Here is a 17,407-nt window from a genome sequence, read left to right on the forward strand (position 1 = left end):
TTCTGTGAGGAATCCTGATGGTGTACGTTAACCTAGTTAGACGCTTGATTCCTCTCGTGTACTGCAAATGTCGCATTAGAGAGCCGATGATTATCGCTCCAGGAAAAGCTTACAGGTCTTGTCGGGCCACCGCGAAAGCGGTCGCCATCGTATTCTGAATGTGCTCTGCAGCATGAGTCTGGATCACCCGCAGTGCACAGGAGTGCGCCCACTATTGCATACATCATTGAGAGAAACGTTCGAAATGTCCGAGGACATGCAAGTGAGAAATGGCGGTGTGTTGAAAGGCAGTTAATTTTGGCCCGCATATTTCCAACGTTGAGCAATGATCTGTGAAGAGGCAGCGATTCCTTTCCGTCTGCACAGATGTCTGCAGATGCATGGTATTCCAGCGCAACGGCACATAGCCAAAGAAAGGAAGACGGAAAAGAAGAAGGACGAACGCAGCGCTGTGTTCGTCCTTCTTCTTTTCCGTCTTCCTTTCTTTGGCTATGTGCCGTTGCGCTGGAATACTATGAACGTGAATCAAGAATACCAACTAGCCCAAGAACTGACTCTACTGAAGTATATGTCTGCAGATCTTCACGGTGTTAAAAACTTCGAGATTTTCATGGCGGCGCTTCAGACGGCGGCAAATTCCCAAATTCTCAATGGAAATTAGTTGAGCTCAGTGGCTCAGTCGTTAAGGCGCTCGTTTACTGAGCCGGAGTACCCGTGTTCGAACCCGACCGCGGCTGCCGCGTTTCGATGAAGGCGAAACGCAAATGGCGCCCTTGTGCTGTGCGAAGTCAGTGCACGTTAAGATGCGTTAATGCAAGCAGTTGGACTAGTTGGTACGTATTCATGGTTAACGAGCGCAAAAAAGACGTAGAGAAGACTACGGCAACACGACACAAGCGCTCACTTGAGCGCTTGTGTGGGCGCTTGTGTCGTGTTGTCGTATTCTTCTCTTCGTCTTCGTCTTTTTTGCGCTCGTTAACCATAAGCAAGTTAAGATCCCCAGGTGGTCGAAATTAATACCGGAGACCTGCACTACGGCACCTCTTTCTTCCTTTATTCTTTCACTCCCTCGTTTATCCCTTCCCTTACGGCGCGGTTCGGGTGTCAGGAAACGAGAATGCGGACGAATATGCCCGAGGGCTAACCATCCAACCTTGCCGTCTGCACGAATGAGCCGCCGGCGGAGCCACCCACCACATACAACGAGGTTACAAACATATACAGTGAAAACAGACTCCTTTACGCACGCCCACACCCAGAACTTACCACGGCACAAGCCACGGCTCTTCGAAGAGCTCAGACAAAAAGTCTTATGAGCCCATATCGGTTGGCCTTAATTACAAAAGGTGAAGTTAATCCTATTTGCCAAATCTGTGACAAAAACCTTAACGCAGGTGATGACCATCTTTTCTGGGGATGCGAAGGAAATCCATCCCCCAGAAAGCTCCTGCCATATCCCTCCTGTTCCCAGCTATCAGCTGAAGCTGATAGCTGATAGCTGGGAACAGATATCATACGCCAACATCGCAGATTGGATCCCTTAGGTCGCCTCTTCATGGAGGCTACCTGGGGCGAACGTGGGCTAACGACTACAGAAAAGCCTAATAAAGTTTATTCCTCCTCCGAAATATGTGAGACAGTTACTGCGTCATTTCCTTTCCTCAGAACCAATTTTCAGTTTTTTTACAACTTTATGGGCCTGTTAACGACCTTCAGAGCAGGTATTTTTTGGACTGCGGGGAGTGCTTAACAACTCTAGTTTCGTGTGCCGACCATTTATATTGCTGCGATCAGGTGTTTCCCCCAGCCCAGTTGTCTGGTATGCTAGCCGCCTCCGACCTATTTGTGGAAATGTGTCTAAGCCTTTCCAGCGTGTACAAAAAGGTGTCAAAACACCTGCTCTCTGGACTACCGTTAGCAGGTACAGACACCCCCCCCCCCCCCCCACCACAGACACACACACTTCAGTTCCACCGTGCACGCATCAGTACAACGAAGAACATGGCGACGCCCATGCAGCGCTCCTGGTCGATCTGTTGTGCGCACCTGGTGCAAGCACAGCAGAAGTGGTGGCTAGAGCTCTCTGCACCCGCTCTTAGCAGTCAAAAGAGCAGGTGTTTCAAATTCAGTGTGTACACGGTGGAAATATCTACATCGTATGCGACTAATGCTCTCAGGGCGGCGCTGCAGCGAAGCGCCTTGCCCGGGCTGCGTCGCGCGGCGAGCCCGGCGCCCATGTGCCGACTGCGGCGCCTCTGCTGGCTGCTGGTGTGGTCGGCGCTGGCGACACTCATGGTGCACGACCTGGGGGCCGTGGTGGCCGACTACCTGCGCTTCGAGGACATTGTGACGCTGTCCGTGTACGAGCCGGCGTGGGCCACCTTCCCCGCCGTCACCGTGTGCAACCTGAACCGCGTGCGCAAGTCGGCCCTGTGCAATCGGGACCTGCCTCCCACGAAGGGCCCCAACGCGGCCATCTTCCGCTGGAGGCGCATCCTCTGCAACACTACCGACAGGGACGTCGCGGTGAGAGAGCGAACACTCTTCTTGTGAGGAAAGGCGGAGATGTCGGCTCGATGAGCACGTGACGTGGTTAACTTCGTCACAATGTCATATACTATGGGATACGAGACTTCTAATTGGGAATGAGGAACAAGGGACTCATTGATTCATAGAATGAACGGTTGACATCCCTTATACAAAGCCACGTTTGGCGAAATCATGTCAGTGAGCGTGTACGTAACGCCCCTACTACCTACGACTGCTTGCACTACACCCATCTACTCCAACACTGTCAACGTCGCGCACCCACATCCCACCCTCCTTCTCTGCGGCTGTCGCGCCGTACGCACCATGGATGGATAAACGGCCGTGCGTGGCGCACGCGCTACGCCCCTACCACTACACCCCTGCCCAGATAAACTAAACACTGCGACTGGCATCAGCATTACGCTTCGCTCTAGCTCTCGTTGAAATTTGCATTAACATAAAAATAAACATCCTAGAAATTTTTTCTTCAAGAGAAGAACTAACGTGTTTAGAATAATGTTTAATTTATTAATAGCGTTTAATAATCACCTTGAACGCGGAACATCTACTGATAAAACTCAGTACCGTGCTGAGGGTCATCCTACTGTATTGTTTCCACCTAATTAACTTTAGCACATGCCATTTTTTTAGCTGAAAAAAAAAAACGCGTGAGTTTTTAGAAATTTCATCGGACGAAGCATTTGCGCGCAATAAGTTTAATGCGTTAATGCTCACAACTCTCACAATACAATAGCATTACACGATGCTTGGCTTCAAATTAGCAGTATAAGCTCACGTTGAAAACGAAACGATTAAAATGTTTCATGAAAATTACTTGAGTAACAGGGTGAAAACAGAAATTACTGTAAAGTGATTATCAGCGTGGATGTTTAATACGGTCCTACGGATGGCGCTTCCGCAGGTGTTGCAGCTGTTTTTCACGAAATTCCTTTTGAACTAATTCGCGAAGAAACGGTATTTGTATTAAACGCACTCAACACTGGATTTTTTCGTTGGGCATTGTAACACCAGCCTTTTATGGTTTATGGTTTATGGGGGTTTAACGTCCCAAAGCGACTCAGTCTTTGAGGGACGCCGTAGGGAAGGGCTCTGGGTAATTTCGACCTCCTGGGGTTCTTTAACTTGCACTGGCATCGCACAGTACACGGACCTCTAGAATTTCGCCTCCATCTAAATTCGACCGCCGCGGCCGGGATCGAACCCGCTTCTTTCGGGCCAGCAGCCGAGCGCCGTAACCACTCTGCCACCGCGGCGGCACCAGCCTTTTCTGTAAGATTAGATCATTAAAGTATAATTACGCCAATTATAGCTAATGAAGTATATAACATTGTATCTTACCGGTACTCACCTATGGGGCAGAAACGTGGTGGCTAACGAAAAGGGTTCAACTTATATTGAGGACAACGCGGCGAGATATGGAAAGGAAAATTAAGGGAGACGAAGGGGGCAGAGTGGGTCGGATAACAAACGCGGGTTAATGACATTCTAGCCTAAATCAAAGAGAAGAAGTGGTCTTGGGCAGGGCATGTAATGCGAAGTCACCGACGTTCGTTATGAGTAACGGACTGCATATGAGCATATTATGGATACCAAGAGAAGGCAAGCGTAGCAGGGGGCGGCAGAAAGTTAGGTGGGCGGATGAGATTAAAAAGTTTGCGGGTATAAGGTGGACGCAGCTGGCACAGGACAAGGTTAATTGGAAAGGAATGGGAGATGCCTTCGCCCTGCTGTGGACGTAGTCAGGCTGGTGATGATGATGATGACGACGCCAAAAACCACCTCTCAAAATTTGCTTTGACTTCCCACGCTCTTTACTTGCTATTAGTAGGACAACCTCCCTAGCTATCGTAGTGAAACCAACTGCATCGACATGTTCGTGATGGTTATAAGTATCCATCGCTAGGCACGTTCCGCAAACGTATAGGCGAAGTATATTACACATTCTTTGAAAATAATCAGAAAAATCCATTCGATCGAAACTCAATGAAACAAAGCACGACTCGCGGGGAACTTCATGCCCTGTAAAGCGTGATTTGTCTATTAGACAACACGCAGTGCAAAAAAGCCAACATAAAAAAAAGAATTGCCCTCTGAGAGTCGCTGTTCTTGGCCGCGACTCCTAGCTGCGTGTGCAGTTCGAATACCTCGAGAGTTCAGCTGCGCCTATAGTGAAGTTTTACGCATGGAGTGCGTTGTGTTGTGTATTATCACTGCATCGTGCGGATAGAAGAGAGCTGAAAGAATCAAGAGGAGAGAAAGAACAGACGCGCGCCGCAGCCATCTGCGCCAAAGTGACGCCGATGGCTGCGGGCAAGCCAGATCACAGCCGGTCTCGAGGGGAGCGCCCGTTTTTCTTTTACGGCCTTCGCAATGGGGTCTGTTCCCGCCTCCCGCCGCACCTCGGTGGTGTCGCCACTGCCCCACCGCTCATAACCGCTGCGACCGCCGTTCACTCCGAAGGAAAACGCGTGCTCGCTCCCAGTTCGGCCCGCGTCAGTGGTAACCGTCAAGCCCCTTTGCCATATGGGATAAATCTCAAACAACGGATTAACGTTTGCGCGCTCTCTCCTTCAGCCCGACTGTGTATGGTCGAACGTATGCTTCGATACTAAATGAAGGCACAGCGCACGAAAGGCGGGACTGAGAAAGAGACAAACACAGCGCTGTGTTTGTCTCTTTCTCAGTCCCGCCTTTCGTGCGCTGTGCCTTCATTTAGTACCATGTACCGACTAGCCCAGACAAACACCTTATTGCAGTATGCTTCGAGCACATACGTCAACACGTTCTACCCTTATATTTGGCTAAAAAGCAAGGCTTTCAGCTTCTATAGTTTGTCTTCCGGCAGGTTCTTTATGAGTGTGTAGAATGATATGCGGCATGTAATACTTGGATGGCAAGTTTTAAACAGTAAAGGATTCTGCACAGCAAATATAGCTACTGAAATTTCAAGCACAGCTGCTTTAAGTTTGCACAACAGCGGTGTTAGCAAGAATTCATGGTGCTACCCAGGAAAACACGTCATGTCATTCGCGAAAGGAATGGTTATAGACGGAACCCAACCCTGGCTGCAGGAGCAGATCACGTTGCAAGCACGCGACCTCCAGGATTTCCTTTTGGAAAGGCATTTTGAAGTTTGGCGGCGATTCACGAGCGCCCGTCCCACCCCATGACAACGCGAAAATTAATCACATGTTTACAGTAACTGCAAGCATGAACTAACTGCCAGCAGAAGAAAATTAGGAACTGCGCTTTGTCTTAATAAAATTGGCCTTTACGAGCGAGCAGACGTATCTAAGCGGCGATGACTACCAGCTTTGCATTATTCTCCTGCATATCTGTAGCCTCGTCATCGCTTTCGATAAACCTCCCTTGAGCATGAACTTTCCTCACGTCATTCAGGAAGCAAAGTAGCACCACAAAAAGAAGTTTTCCGCAATTTAACGGAGCTCCACTAAACCTCACAGCAATGCGCGTTATACCAGCTGGCTTAGCTTCAATGTAAGGAACTAAAAATGAACATATGTGTTTTTTTTTTACCTAGAGTTATGGACCACCCAGCCCAACAGCGAGCTTTATGCGCGCACACACGTATGATGAGTGTTGAAGAAAACATTCGCGCTACCTCCGAAGAGAGAGAAGCGCCTTCGTTTTTAACATGGCTTTTAGCCGGTTTCAGCGCAAACCTTGTTTCAATCGCGACCTCCGTTTGCCGCTTCACTTCGTTCTGTTGTGTGATTGAAGGCTGTCACTTGAGGAGCGGCGTCAGCCACGACTCTTGTTTCTCTCTCTTTATGCGCTCCGCGCCAGATCAGAAAAGAGGACCTGAATCTGCAGCGTGAGCTGACTGACTGGATCCGAGTCGTGTTCCGCGACGCACGCTACGCGGAGTATGAGTTGGGCCACCAGATGGACGACATGGTGCAGCGCTGTGTCATCAATGGCCAGGACTGCAGAGATAAAAAGTACGCCTCGTGTACAGTACTGGTTCATTTGCTGCGCTTGTTCAGAGATGCAAAACAAACTATGCGAGCCATTTGTTTTGTATACCATGATCTAAGGAAAAAGTGCCGCTGTTTGCAGCGGCGCAGTTGGTAATACGAGCAGCAACGTGGTTCTTGGGTGGATACGAACAAAAGGTGTAAACTAAACATAGTGGACTTTTACACAAAAAAATATCCGTAATCATCCAGCAACGATTAAAAATGTAGCTTCTTCTCAACGCAGTATAAGAGCTGTCTTGCAACGAGATATCTATGTCTATCTAATAGATGTTATCCAGTTGTCTGTCGTACTTTTAATTTCAGTGAATGTTCTAAGCTGAACTCTTTGCCTCTCTTTCAGTGTTCTCGGCGTGAAGCTCGTGCCTGCTTACGGTGACTGCGTCTGCGTGGGTTGTTATCCAAACGACGGCAAAGGCGACGTAGAGGAGACAACGGCCGGGTGTAAACACGGTAAACCTGGTTGGTGATACAGTCGAACCTGGTTATATAGAAATAATGGATATAACGAAGGAATGACGATTCTGATTGGAAGCTCGGTCAACTCGGGCTGCAACGAAGCTACGGCTGTAACGAAATGACCCCGCCCCCTTCAACTTCGTTATAAAGAGGTTCAACTTTATGACATAACAGAAATGTTGGTGCAAGCGCTAACTCCTTTTTTTTCCCTGTCTCACTCAGTTATATTGCACTGTAGCCGACCAGGAGAGGGCGACGCGGGTGGGACGTGGCTCCTAGAGTAAGAGTTCTCCTTGTATCACTAGCTAGGGTATACGTTCAACAATTTTTAATATCTGGGTTGTACCCTGCAGCTGCTGCACTTATTTGTCTCGCTTGTTTTCCTCCGGTTCGAAGCGAAGGCGCTGATGCTTGCTCTGTTTCGGGCTCACCTTAACCGTAAGCCGCATCCTGTGAATCGAAGACAGGGCAGACTTACATTCTGTAACCTATAATAATTAGCGGCCAGCTGTTGCCGCTGTCCTCTTCTGGGAGTAAGCCTCCGATTTGCCTGGATATTTTTTTTCCTTTTCTCTCGTCAATTCTTCCAGAGCTGAACCTGATCCTGAACGTGGAGCTGGACGAGTATTTGCCCCTGAGCGTCGAGGCTGGCTTCGCCGTCATGGTGCACAACCCGCGGAGCGAGATCAACGTCGCCCTGGACACGTCATACGTGGCTGCCGGGTTTTCCACCCACATTGCCGTCTCCCGCGTGAGGCCCGGCGTGCACAGAATAGCTCCGTGCATGTTTTCGTTGTTTACCCACCTTCACCTGCTTCTTAGAAATAATGCTGCATGCTCAGGAAAGCTTGAGTCACACGGCATATGCTGAACGGGGAAGGGGGCGCTCCCGGCAGTGTGCCACTTGTGGTGACGTGATCTCGGTTAACTATACGCTTTTAAGTACAAAACTCTTAGCATTAAAGTCGCGCACGCAGGCTCGTTGTGCGCTTGCATGCTGCCCGTGCCAAGTGCCTGTGCAATGTTTTCGTTCCCATAATGCAGTCGGAGTTCCGGAGACTAGGTCCTCCGTTCCAGAACCCGTGTCGCAGTCAGTGGCCTCCCGAAATCAGCAGTTACGTCGACAGCGAGAAGCACTACAACGCATATGTGGGTGCTGGTATAACTAAAACGTGTTCTCACGCATGTTTGGGCCAATTATTACAGTATATCGAATACAGGCGTGGTGGTAAGGACACACTACTACAAACAACTGCATCAGTAGGAGGTACCGCACTTACTCTCATAACGCACGCACGTTTTTTCCTATAAAAATTTTTAAAACTTGGGTGCTGCGTTCATTATGCGGGGTAAAATTTTAATAGAAACCACGCCTGGTGACAAAGGGTTTCTCTGTCCGATCGGTTATTAAGAATTGTAACAGCTTCTTGCGGCTAGGCTCGTTCTGAATGCTGCGAGTTGTGCTAGAACGAAATTTATTTGTGCTCTCTTTGGACAGATTTTTGGGCAGCAACGCTATAGTTAAACGTTTGGGGTTAAGAAATATTTTCAATTCAAGTCGTACCGGCTGAAGTATTTATTTTACCAGTCTGCTTTTCTCCCTCTTTTGTACCACTTCAAATTTCTTCTGTAAGTCACGAGAAAGAACATGGTGTAGGCGTTGGCTAACAGTTGAGTGTATTCCGGAAGAAGCGGTTTATATATACTGGGCGTTTTTTTTTGTCGTTTACAGATTTTTATTTTAAAAACTGTGAGAATACATTGGTGCGGTCTGTGTACGTAAGACAGACATTATTTACGCGACTGAGCTCAATAATTAAACGATTAAGTCTCTAGAATCGACTAACCAACATCTAAGCATACCGGCCCACACCCTGGGGTCAGCTCTGCGTTCACACAAATGCCGCTATTTTTGTTCGTGCCGGCTTTGAAAGCGTCTAAAACAATACTTCTTCAAGGCCGGTTTCCCAGGGCTTTAATAACGTGATTGGGCAATTGATTGACCGCATCACCTTGGCTACCGTTTTGTCGAGCATCGCGATAAAGCAGCTCGCAAACGCGTTTTGTTTGTTTAAGCGTAAACTATATACTGTTGATAATATACTTTACTTTACAATCTTTATTATTTAATTACGACTGAAAGCCTTATGTTTCATGCTTTCCTGTTTATAGCGAAGTGAACTGCGCCCTATAACTGTCTTTCTGGGACTGGGATTTAGCGGAACGGACTGCTTGGGCTGTGTAAGGCGCTTCGCGTGGGTCGAATCATAGAGGCGCGGCCAGGAAGGAAGGTTGCTGTGTTTAAAAAAGTGTTCATGTGCGAGCGATAATAACGCTCTATTGAAGCGAACGCTGTACTGGCCGCGAACTTGCGATTTCGCCGTGGCGGTGCTCCGAGGAGGCGCATGACGCCACAACGCGCGCCTCACCGCGGATATTTCTCTCTCTCTCGCTCCCTAGTCTCTACTGCGCATGCGCCACTAGTAGCACCGAGCCACAGGTGTTCCGCCGTTGCGCAGCGCCGCGCCCTTCCCAATAATGATAATAATACATAATTGGTTTTTGGGGAAAGGAACTGTATCACATACCGTTGGACACCTGAACCGCGCCGTAAGGGAAGGGATAAAGGAGGGAGTGAAAGAATAAAGGATGAAAGAGGTGCCGTAGTGGAGGGCTCCGGAATAATTTCGACTACATGGGGATCTTTAACGTGCACTGACATCGCACAGCACACAGGCGCCTTAGCGTTTTGCCTCCATAAAAACACAGCCGCCGCGGTCGGGTTCCAACCCGGGAACTCCGGAGACCTCAATCTCACTTTCATGTACGTAGCGTTCCGCTTTGATTGCGTTCCGCACACTGCATAGGCAGCACGCCCTCCCTGCCACCCTGGGAGGTGGCATGCAGTTAATGGTTGATCGCGAGATCGATCACCAAATGAACGCTGCGGCCTAGCTATTGCTGCAGTACCGCATGTCAGCCACAACGCTGTCAGTGCTAATGCATTCAGGCCACATCTCTCTCACCACCGCCACATGTATCAAAGCACGAATAAGGCTTCTGCATATCCAGGGAGTCAGTTATGCGCCCTTACTTTGCTCAAAGCCATCGCCGCCTAGAACATTGTCATCGCCAACGCCAATGAACACAGTGAACGCCTAGGTCTTTCGCTTTGTATATCCTGGATTATCTGTAGCTGAGCTAATCCACATTAATTTTTTTTTACTTTAATTTGACTCGCGCGGGGGGGGGGGGGGGGGGGGGTGATGCTGACAGGAGTGCCGCGACTACTGCTACCAGGCTCGGCTCTTCGAGGCCTGCGGTTGCGTATCATCGCAGTACATGCGCCCCAATTGGGGCGTCATCAACGCTGCGCCGATCTGCCCAAGCGGAGGTTCTGCAGGTAAGCGCGCATGGCCGGTGGCGCGTCACGGCTCTCGGAGCACCTAAATAAAAAAACAACAGAAGGCAATTCCACCGCTTGAATTTAACCGTGCCAGCGGTGAAATTGTCTTTTGCGTTGCGTTGGATATATTTTGAGTGATTTGCAGTTACGATCGTTTGTACTGAGACTTATACTAGATCTTTGGTGCTATAGAGGGCACTGGATGTGGTGGTGGTTTTGTAAGGTAACAGCTTAACCACCTTAGGACAGGTTTCCCTGGGTGCATTAAGGAAAGCGCGACGGCTTGAGTGCACCGTGATACGTGCGCATTCCACGTAACAGAACTGTCGTATGGTCATAACTTTTATAGACCGCAGCGTGTGATATATATATATATATATATATATATATATATATATATATATATATATATATATATATATATATATATATATATATATATATATATATATATATATATATATATTCCACGTAACAGAACTGTCGTATGGTCATAACTTTTATAGACCGCAGCGTGTGATATATATATATATATATAGAACTGTCGTATGGTCATAACTTTTATAGACCGCAGCGTGTGATATATATATATATATATATATATATATATATATATAACGTGTGATATATATATATATATATATATATATATATATATATATATATATATATATATATATATATATATATATATATATATATATATCACACGCTGCGGTCTATAAAAGTTATGACCATACGACAGTTCTGTTACGTGGAATGCGCACGTATCACGGTGCACTCAAGCCGTCGCGCTTTCCTTAATGCACCCAGGGAAACCTGTCCTAAGGTGGTTAAGCTGTTACCTTACAAAACCACCACCACCATACGTGCGCATTCCACGTAACAGAACTGTCGTATGGTCATAACTTTTATAGACCGCAGCGTGATATATATATATATATATATATATATATATATATATATATATATATATATATATATATATATATATATATATATATATATATATATATATATATATATATATATATATATATATATATATAGCTCCTTGTACAATTCACGCAGCTTAATTATGTTTTCTTGGAAGTAATCTCGGACAGACCGGGCATCTTCATCGCAGTGTTGTGCAGCCATTCTGCCTCGCCACATGCTGTGTAGGCCAGGAAGGAAAATTACATCGTATTTATAAAGATCCTGAGTCACTGAGCCACCGCGGCGGATCGCAGAAAAAAAAAATATATATATATATATATATATATATATATATATATATATATATATATATATATATATATATATATATATATATATATATATATATATATATATATATATATATATATATATATATATATATATATATATATATATATATATATATATATATATAGGAGGTATTCACATGACGTCATTCGCAAGGGGCGCTAGCGGCCGGCGCGGCATTCGCCATGTTGGTGGTCGTGCGCGCGGCAGCCGCAGCATTTACCTCGCTTGTTATGTGTGAAATGTGAGTGTATTTAGCGTCTCGCCGCAGATCATTTCTGTCCGACCCGTAACACCGTGTGACTGAGTGGATACGCCGTGAACTGCGCGAAGCAGAAAAGAGCGGGCACGCTGAAAATGTTACACTTTGTGGAAACGTCGACCCGTAGGAATGTGCAGGTGCCAACGTGGTGTGCGACGTACTACAAGACGGCTGCCGTGCGTTGAATTCACCGATATTGAGGTTTGCCTTGTGCACTGCGTAAGTTTGCCGACAGGCCAAGGAATTGAAGCATGCAAATCTATGAGAGGGTGCAATTGCTTGACAAGCGGTCGTGTGTTGACGGTGCCGACGGCCGAAGTGCCGTTTTTCACCTAGGTGAGTAGTTAAACGTGTCTGTTCGTTTAGCTAGCTTAACTTGTCATCTCTGTATGCTGAAAGTGACGTGTTACTACTGAATGTAGCGGAATCGCTGCACATCGCGTTGCTGCGAACCGGCCTACAGATTCCAGGTCTTGTGCGCTGGAAGCAACGCTACGTTTCTACAATCAAACCTGCAAAACATTCTTGCAATGTCTGCCATTCGTGCTGCGAGTGCATGACAATATTTGCTCGACCATTTTGTCGCGTAAATAAAGCAGCTATGACGCAATATGCCTCTTTGCTGAAACAATGAGGCTTCGGCAGTTCGCGGACTATACAGCCGCTGGAAATATGAGTTTCTTCAGCGTCAGTTTAGGAATATGGGTAATTAATCATGTGCTGTGTTATCCACGATGTGTCCTGCATGAGTAGCTGACAGCTATGAACTGATTTTAAAAGCTGCAAGTCGTGTACATTCTTGCGTGCAATGCAGCCGGCCTGTTTTGCTGCCGAGTTGCGGCACGCAGCTCGGTTAAATTACGGCAGAGAATTCTGCTGCAAACTCTATGCACAATAAGCGTTCCACAAAGAAAAGTGGACGTTGACGCATTTAACAACGTGCAAAGATGTTACGGATCACTAACAATACAGGCCGGATACCTCACGGCGTACCGTGACACTGCGCGAGCTGGCGTGAAACGACCGCAAACATGGCGCGTTTGCCGCGGCGGCGCGTTTGCCGCGGCGGCGCTCGCGCTGTCTGGTAGCGCGGCCTCAGTGAATACCTCCTATAGTAAGCTGGGGAAGTCACATTGAAAAACGTAACGAATTTATTCAACGTTTCGACCAGAGACTGGTCTTTGTCAAGACAAAGACCAGTCTGTGTAAGCCAAGAAGGAAAATTACATCGTATTTATAAAGATCCTGAGTCACTGAGCCACCGCGGCGGGTCGCAGAAAGATGATTATTCTGGATTTTGCAGAATCGCTCTAGTAGTTCTTGCTCTCCAGGACTCCACACGCTTTTACTATGACTGTGCCTATTGATCAACTAAATGTGTATTCTCTATTATAACCTTGATTTAGCTGATTTCCGTACTCACTGCAACGAAGGCATCTGCACTTTGCATGAAGGCTTCCTAGGAGTTGCTGTCAGAACATAGAACTATAGTCAAGCTAAGAAGTCCATTTTTTTGTGGCGCCTAAAAATGTTCTAGTATTACACGAGCGATAATCAGAGATGCTTGTTGTATAGCTTCCAAGTGTGATTAACACTTGCAGTGAATGATTTTTGATGCAGCTGTCCCAAAATACTGCGCTGTATTTTATTATGCATGCTGATGTCAGCGCAACTTTTGTGACTGAACGTCTCGGAATACAAGTGATGCCAGCTTGAATGATAATCCCTATTTGATTTCAGGCCCCGCTTTGTGCGCGAAGGCGATGGAGGTGAAAATTGGCCGTGGAGGCGTCAGCTGCGACTGCTCCCAGCCCTGCTTGTAAGGGAGACTGAAAGACACTGTTATAGTGTCTGGAGAGGCTTGCCTGGTTATGTGTGCATGCCTGGCAGTGACATGCTATGTAATGCTATGTGGCACGCTCGGACGCACAAGGTTATTACATCGAAAGCTTTACTAGGCTATGTCGGTGGTTTCGCGTCATCAAAACGTGTCCGCAGCCATTGTGGGCAACTAGAAAGAGAGAACGTCTAAAACGTGGTTATAATCAAAAGAGGATGATGTGAGGATGCGGCGCAAAAAATATGGTGACGATCGGATGAATAGTTAATTAGAGCCAAAAATGTGCAAAAGGTTTCCTTGACCAAAACAAAAGTGGCGCCAAATTTAAAACGCCGGAAGTGTAGTGCCACGTGACCGGAAATGTGGGCGGAGCCAACGCGCGGTGTCAAATTTGAAAGCTTAGAAAGAAGCGTGGTGGGAATTAGACGAATTGTGCAAATTCTCAGGCAAATAGGGGCAATAGAGGAAAAGAGGAGCAAATAGAGTGAAAGAGAGGCGAAAAAAATAGAGGCGACAAGTGCCGAGGAGGCGTCAATGCTTTCGCATTGCTCCAATGCGGGTTACCGCGGCGATCTCGAATTTTTTTGAGGGTGTGAATGAGTCCTGCATCTCAGAAAAACGAATCTTTTGTCGCGTGTAATCCAAAGGCGGGGCTCAACCAAAGCTCTAGAATAACAGTCAAACTGAAGTGCGAGTCTGTGCAAGACCATTGCGGTACTGAACAGAGAACGACCTCAAGTACATATGGGCTAATAGCGTTCCAAGCCCTCACGGACATTGCGCAAAACTCAGTCCTAGACCGCTGGATATCAGGTTAAAAGTTGCTTGCGTGTGTAACGTTTAAATACGTGGTATGAAGGCAAATGCGTTCGCGTCTAAGGTCACGTGGCATGTTAAAGTCACAGTTTTAATCTAAAGGGAGAAGGATACCTCACTGTAGCTCCGAATCCAGCAACTTTAACTTTCCACCAAGTAATAATATTTACACTCAACTGTTGGTGCAATTTGCAGGAGCTAAGATTTGGAATGATTTATCATCAGGGATAAAACAGTCCCATGAAACTTGTATAGCTTTGAAATGCGTACCTCAAGAACATTATTTGACCAAGGTGACGGTCGTTTTCGGTTTGTCTGTTGTGCTGTGTTGCTTTGGTTAGATTTGATTGACTGTACTGTAACATGAATTCTGTAATTCCTCAACGTTTTGTTTTGATCTTTCGCCGGTATTGTACTTTTCTATTCAGACGAGAGCTGTGTCTCTGCTTACATGTATTTTTGTTTCTGAGCCCCACTCTAGCCTATGGCTATGGGTTCAGACAGTGTTTCGTAAATTGTATGACAGAAGTAGAAATAAAATGAAATTAAAAGCCGCACTACAGGGCACGCTGTGAGCGCCACGCGAAAGCAGACAAGTGTCGCCGCGTCGTTGCGTGGCTAGGGTCGGACGAGCTACCTTGCGCCGTCAGCTTGAAAATCGCCCCCTATAGACCTCTATAACGGTAAACGTTGCCGCTTAACGCTGTGGCGCATCCAAACGTCTCGGTCTGGAGGCTGTTCATGTTGGCAACCAGCAGTTGCCGCGCGCATGGCGAGAGAGGCTTCGCTGCCACCTGTGCGTTGTAGAAAAAAACAGATGAACGAATGTTCGTCGCAGAACGCACACTAATGCTCCACGCGCACGTTAATGTAAGAACTGCGGTCATTCATTCATTCATTCATTCATTCATTCATTCATTCATTCATTCATTCATTCATTCATTCAATGAGTGAGTTAGAGTGAGTGAGTGAGTGAGTGAGTGAGTGAGTGAGTGAGTGAGTGAGTGAGTGAGTGAGTGAGTGAGTGAGTGAGTGAGTGGTTTTACATTCTCCTTTCGTGAGTCTGTGGTACTAGAGTGGATTAGAAATTCAGGATGTGAGACTGAGAAACCTGCGGAGCGATTGCGTTCATAAGTGCGGTGTATGCACAAACACTTGAGGACACGGCCATCGATAACAGCAGACTGTGCTAAGTTATTCGCGTATGGTATCGTGCCAGTTCAAACGGCTCCCGCGTGTGGTCCTCTCAGGAACGATCGAGTGTTAGGACTTTTTTCATTTGGAAGGACTTGAAGCGTTAAGATTTGTGCAGAGCAGAGCACCTGCGTATTCTTACGCGCCAAAGGTGTGAGCCTACTTTCCACCTGTCTGCCGTCGTGTGGAAGCTACTCGCTGTACTAGTACTGCTCTTCTGCTTCCCTTCCCCACCCCCCTTTTTTAAATTTTTGACAGAGATATTGCCTTCGAGACGACACAAAGTGCTTTGGCTTTGCGTGGAAACACGGTAAGTCGAGGTTGCTTCTCTGTGTGGTGCACACTAATGTGAAACGAGCTGCAAGTTCCGTGCTAGTGTATCACTTGCACTTTGTCCTTTTGGACCGAACGCAGATGACGAATTCCTCGAGATACACTACGAACCGGTGAGCGAAACAACTTGAGCATGCCTTGTTCTCAACTCTTCAAGCCTCCTTGCCGCTTGCAGAAGTGAGTTTGAACACTTCGAATCGCTTGTCTGTCCCGCTGTGTTCATTTTCGGCAGTCTCCAAGCGGAGGTCACCGTTTACCAGGTGTCTCCTCAGACGCGTGTGCAAGCCAGGATTCCTAGAGTCAAGGTAAGGCTGCCATGCAGCACTTACTTCGCCGGTTGTGGTCACTTCGTACGATAGGACAGCAAGCACTTGTGATGGTATGTTCATAAACGTTGTTTCGCTTGTTTTTCTACACTAACTTCTTCTTGTGCATTTTTTTACGGGAGGTAAGCTTCCTTCCGCCAGCGTTTTCATTCCTTGTCATCCTTCACTATCATTGTCAGATACGGTGTCAGCGCTGTACCGCCATCGTGACGGTTGAAACATCAGCGCTCAACACTGGCTTGGTTCCACACAGTAAGATGACCAGACGAGGTTTCTAGCAGTATGATGTTCTCATTTTTTTAATCTGTTGGTCGAAAATATCGTCTGTGTGGCTCCATAAAATAGAACTTTCCAAATAAATAAAAATACCTATCAATGGCGGCTACATGCGGCTGCCTTTATTTACTGCTTGCCTCCGACGGTATACACGCAGTTTGCCACTGTGTTGAGCCGTGCCGGAGGACTGATGGGCATGTACCTTGGCGCCTCTATGGTCGTGCTGCTCAGCTTGGCCGACGCCCTGACGTCTGCGCTTCTCCAGTGGGCCTCTGCAAATGGCTTCAACATTGGCCACCGACGATAGGGAAGCTATTGCCACGGGAAATTATTTTGCGAGAAACGCTTCCACGTACCACGCACTCTACAGCCCAATGCCACCAGGGAGCTGAGCTTTCTCAGACCTGACAAGTAGCCTGGCACTTTATAACACTTCCCTCACACTATACGTTTACTATTAATTTGTCGTAGGGGTTAGTGTGACATATCTACAAAGCCGCTGTGTAAGTATATTCAATTGCATTATTAAACTCACGAATGCTGTCCGCATTTTGTAACAGTACGCGTCCTTTACTGAATTGTACATTCCTCAAGCTGCTTGCATGCAGCTTTTACCTCGGCTTCGTCCATCCGTGAGAATGGGAATGAATGAATGAATGAATGAATGAATGAATGAAT

The 17,407-nt window shown here is 47.0% G+C and overlaps 1 protein-coding gene across 1 annotated transcript; it reads left to right on the top strand.

Annotated features, from left to right (window-relative positions):
• The first annotated feature begins 2,240 nt into the window (after window positions 1-2,240).
• Window positions 2,241-17,344, top strand: LOC144130444 (acid-sensing ion channel 4-B-like). Its single transcript, XM_077664362.1, has 11 exons — window positions 2,241-2,526; window positions 6,358-6,512; window positions 6,892-7,001; window positions 7,598-7,758; window positions 8,052-8,156; window positions 10,284-10,410; window positions 13,685-13,763; window positions 16,053-16,104; window positions 16,209-16,240; window positions 16,360-16,432; window positions 16,887-17,344. Exons 1-11 carry the CDS (start codon window positions 2,293-2,295, stop codon window positions 17,034-17,036), a joined length of 1,278 nt encoding a protein of 425 aa, XP_077520488.1. The 5' UTR covers window positions 2,241-2,292; the 3' UTR covers window positions 17,037-17,344.
• The last annotated feature ends 63 nt before the right edge of the window (window positions 17,345-17,407 follow it).

The sequence above is a fragment of the Amblyomma americanum genome, chromosome 4 (genome assembly GCF_052857255.1).
Source record: "Amblyomma americanum isolate KBUSLIRL-KWMA chromosome 4, ASM5285725v1, whole genome shotgun sequence".
NCBI classification, from domain to species: domain Eukaryota; kingdom Metazoa; phylum Arthropoda; class Arachnida; order Ixodida; family Ixodidae; genus Amblyomma; species Amblyomma americanum.

Excerpts from the sequence above, each read along its gene's own strand:
- LOC144130444 (XM_077664362.1), top strand. The coding sequence starts at position 2,293 with ATGGTGCACGACCTGGGGGCCGTGGTGGCCGACTACCTGCGCTTCGAG. Across the intron at positions 6,513-6,891 it reads CAGGACTGCAGAGATAAAAA|TGTTCTCGGCGTGAAGCTCG; the intron begins GTACGCCTCGTG and ends CCTCTCTTTCAG. Across the intron at positions 8,157-10,283 it reads AGAAGCACTACAACGCATAT|GAGTGCCGCGACTACTGCTA; the intron begins GTGGGTGCTGGT and ends TGATGCTGACAG.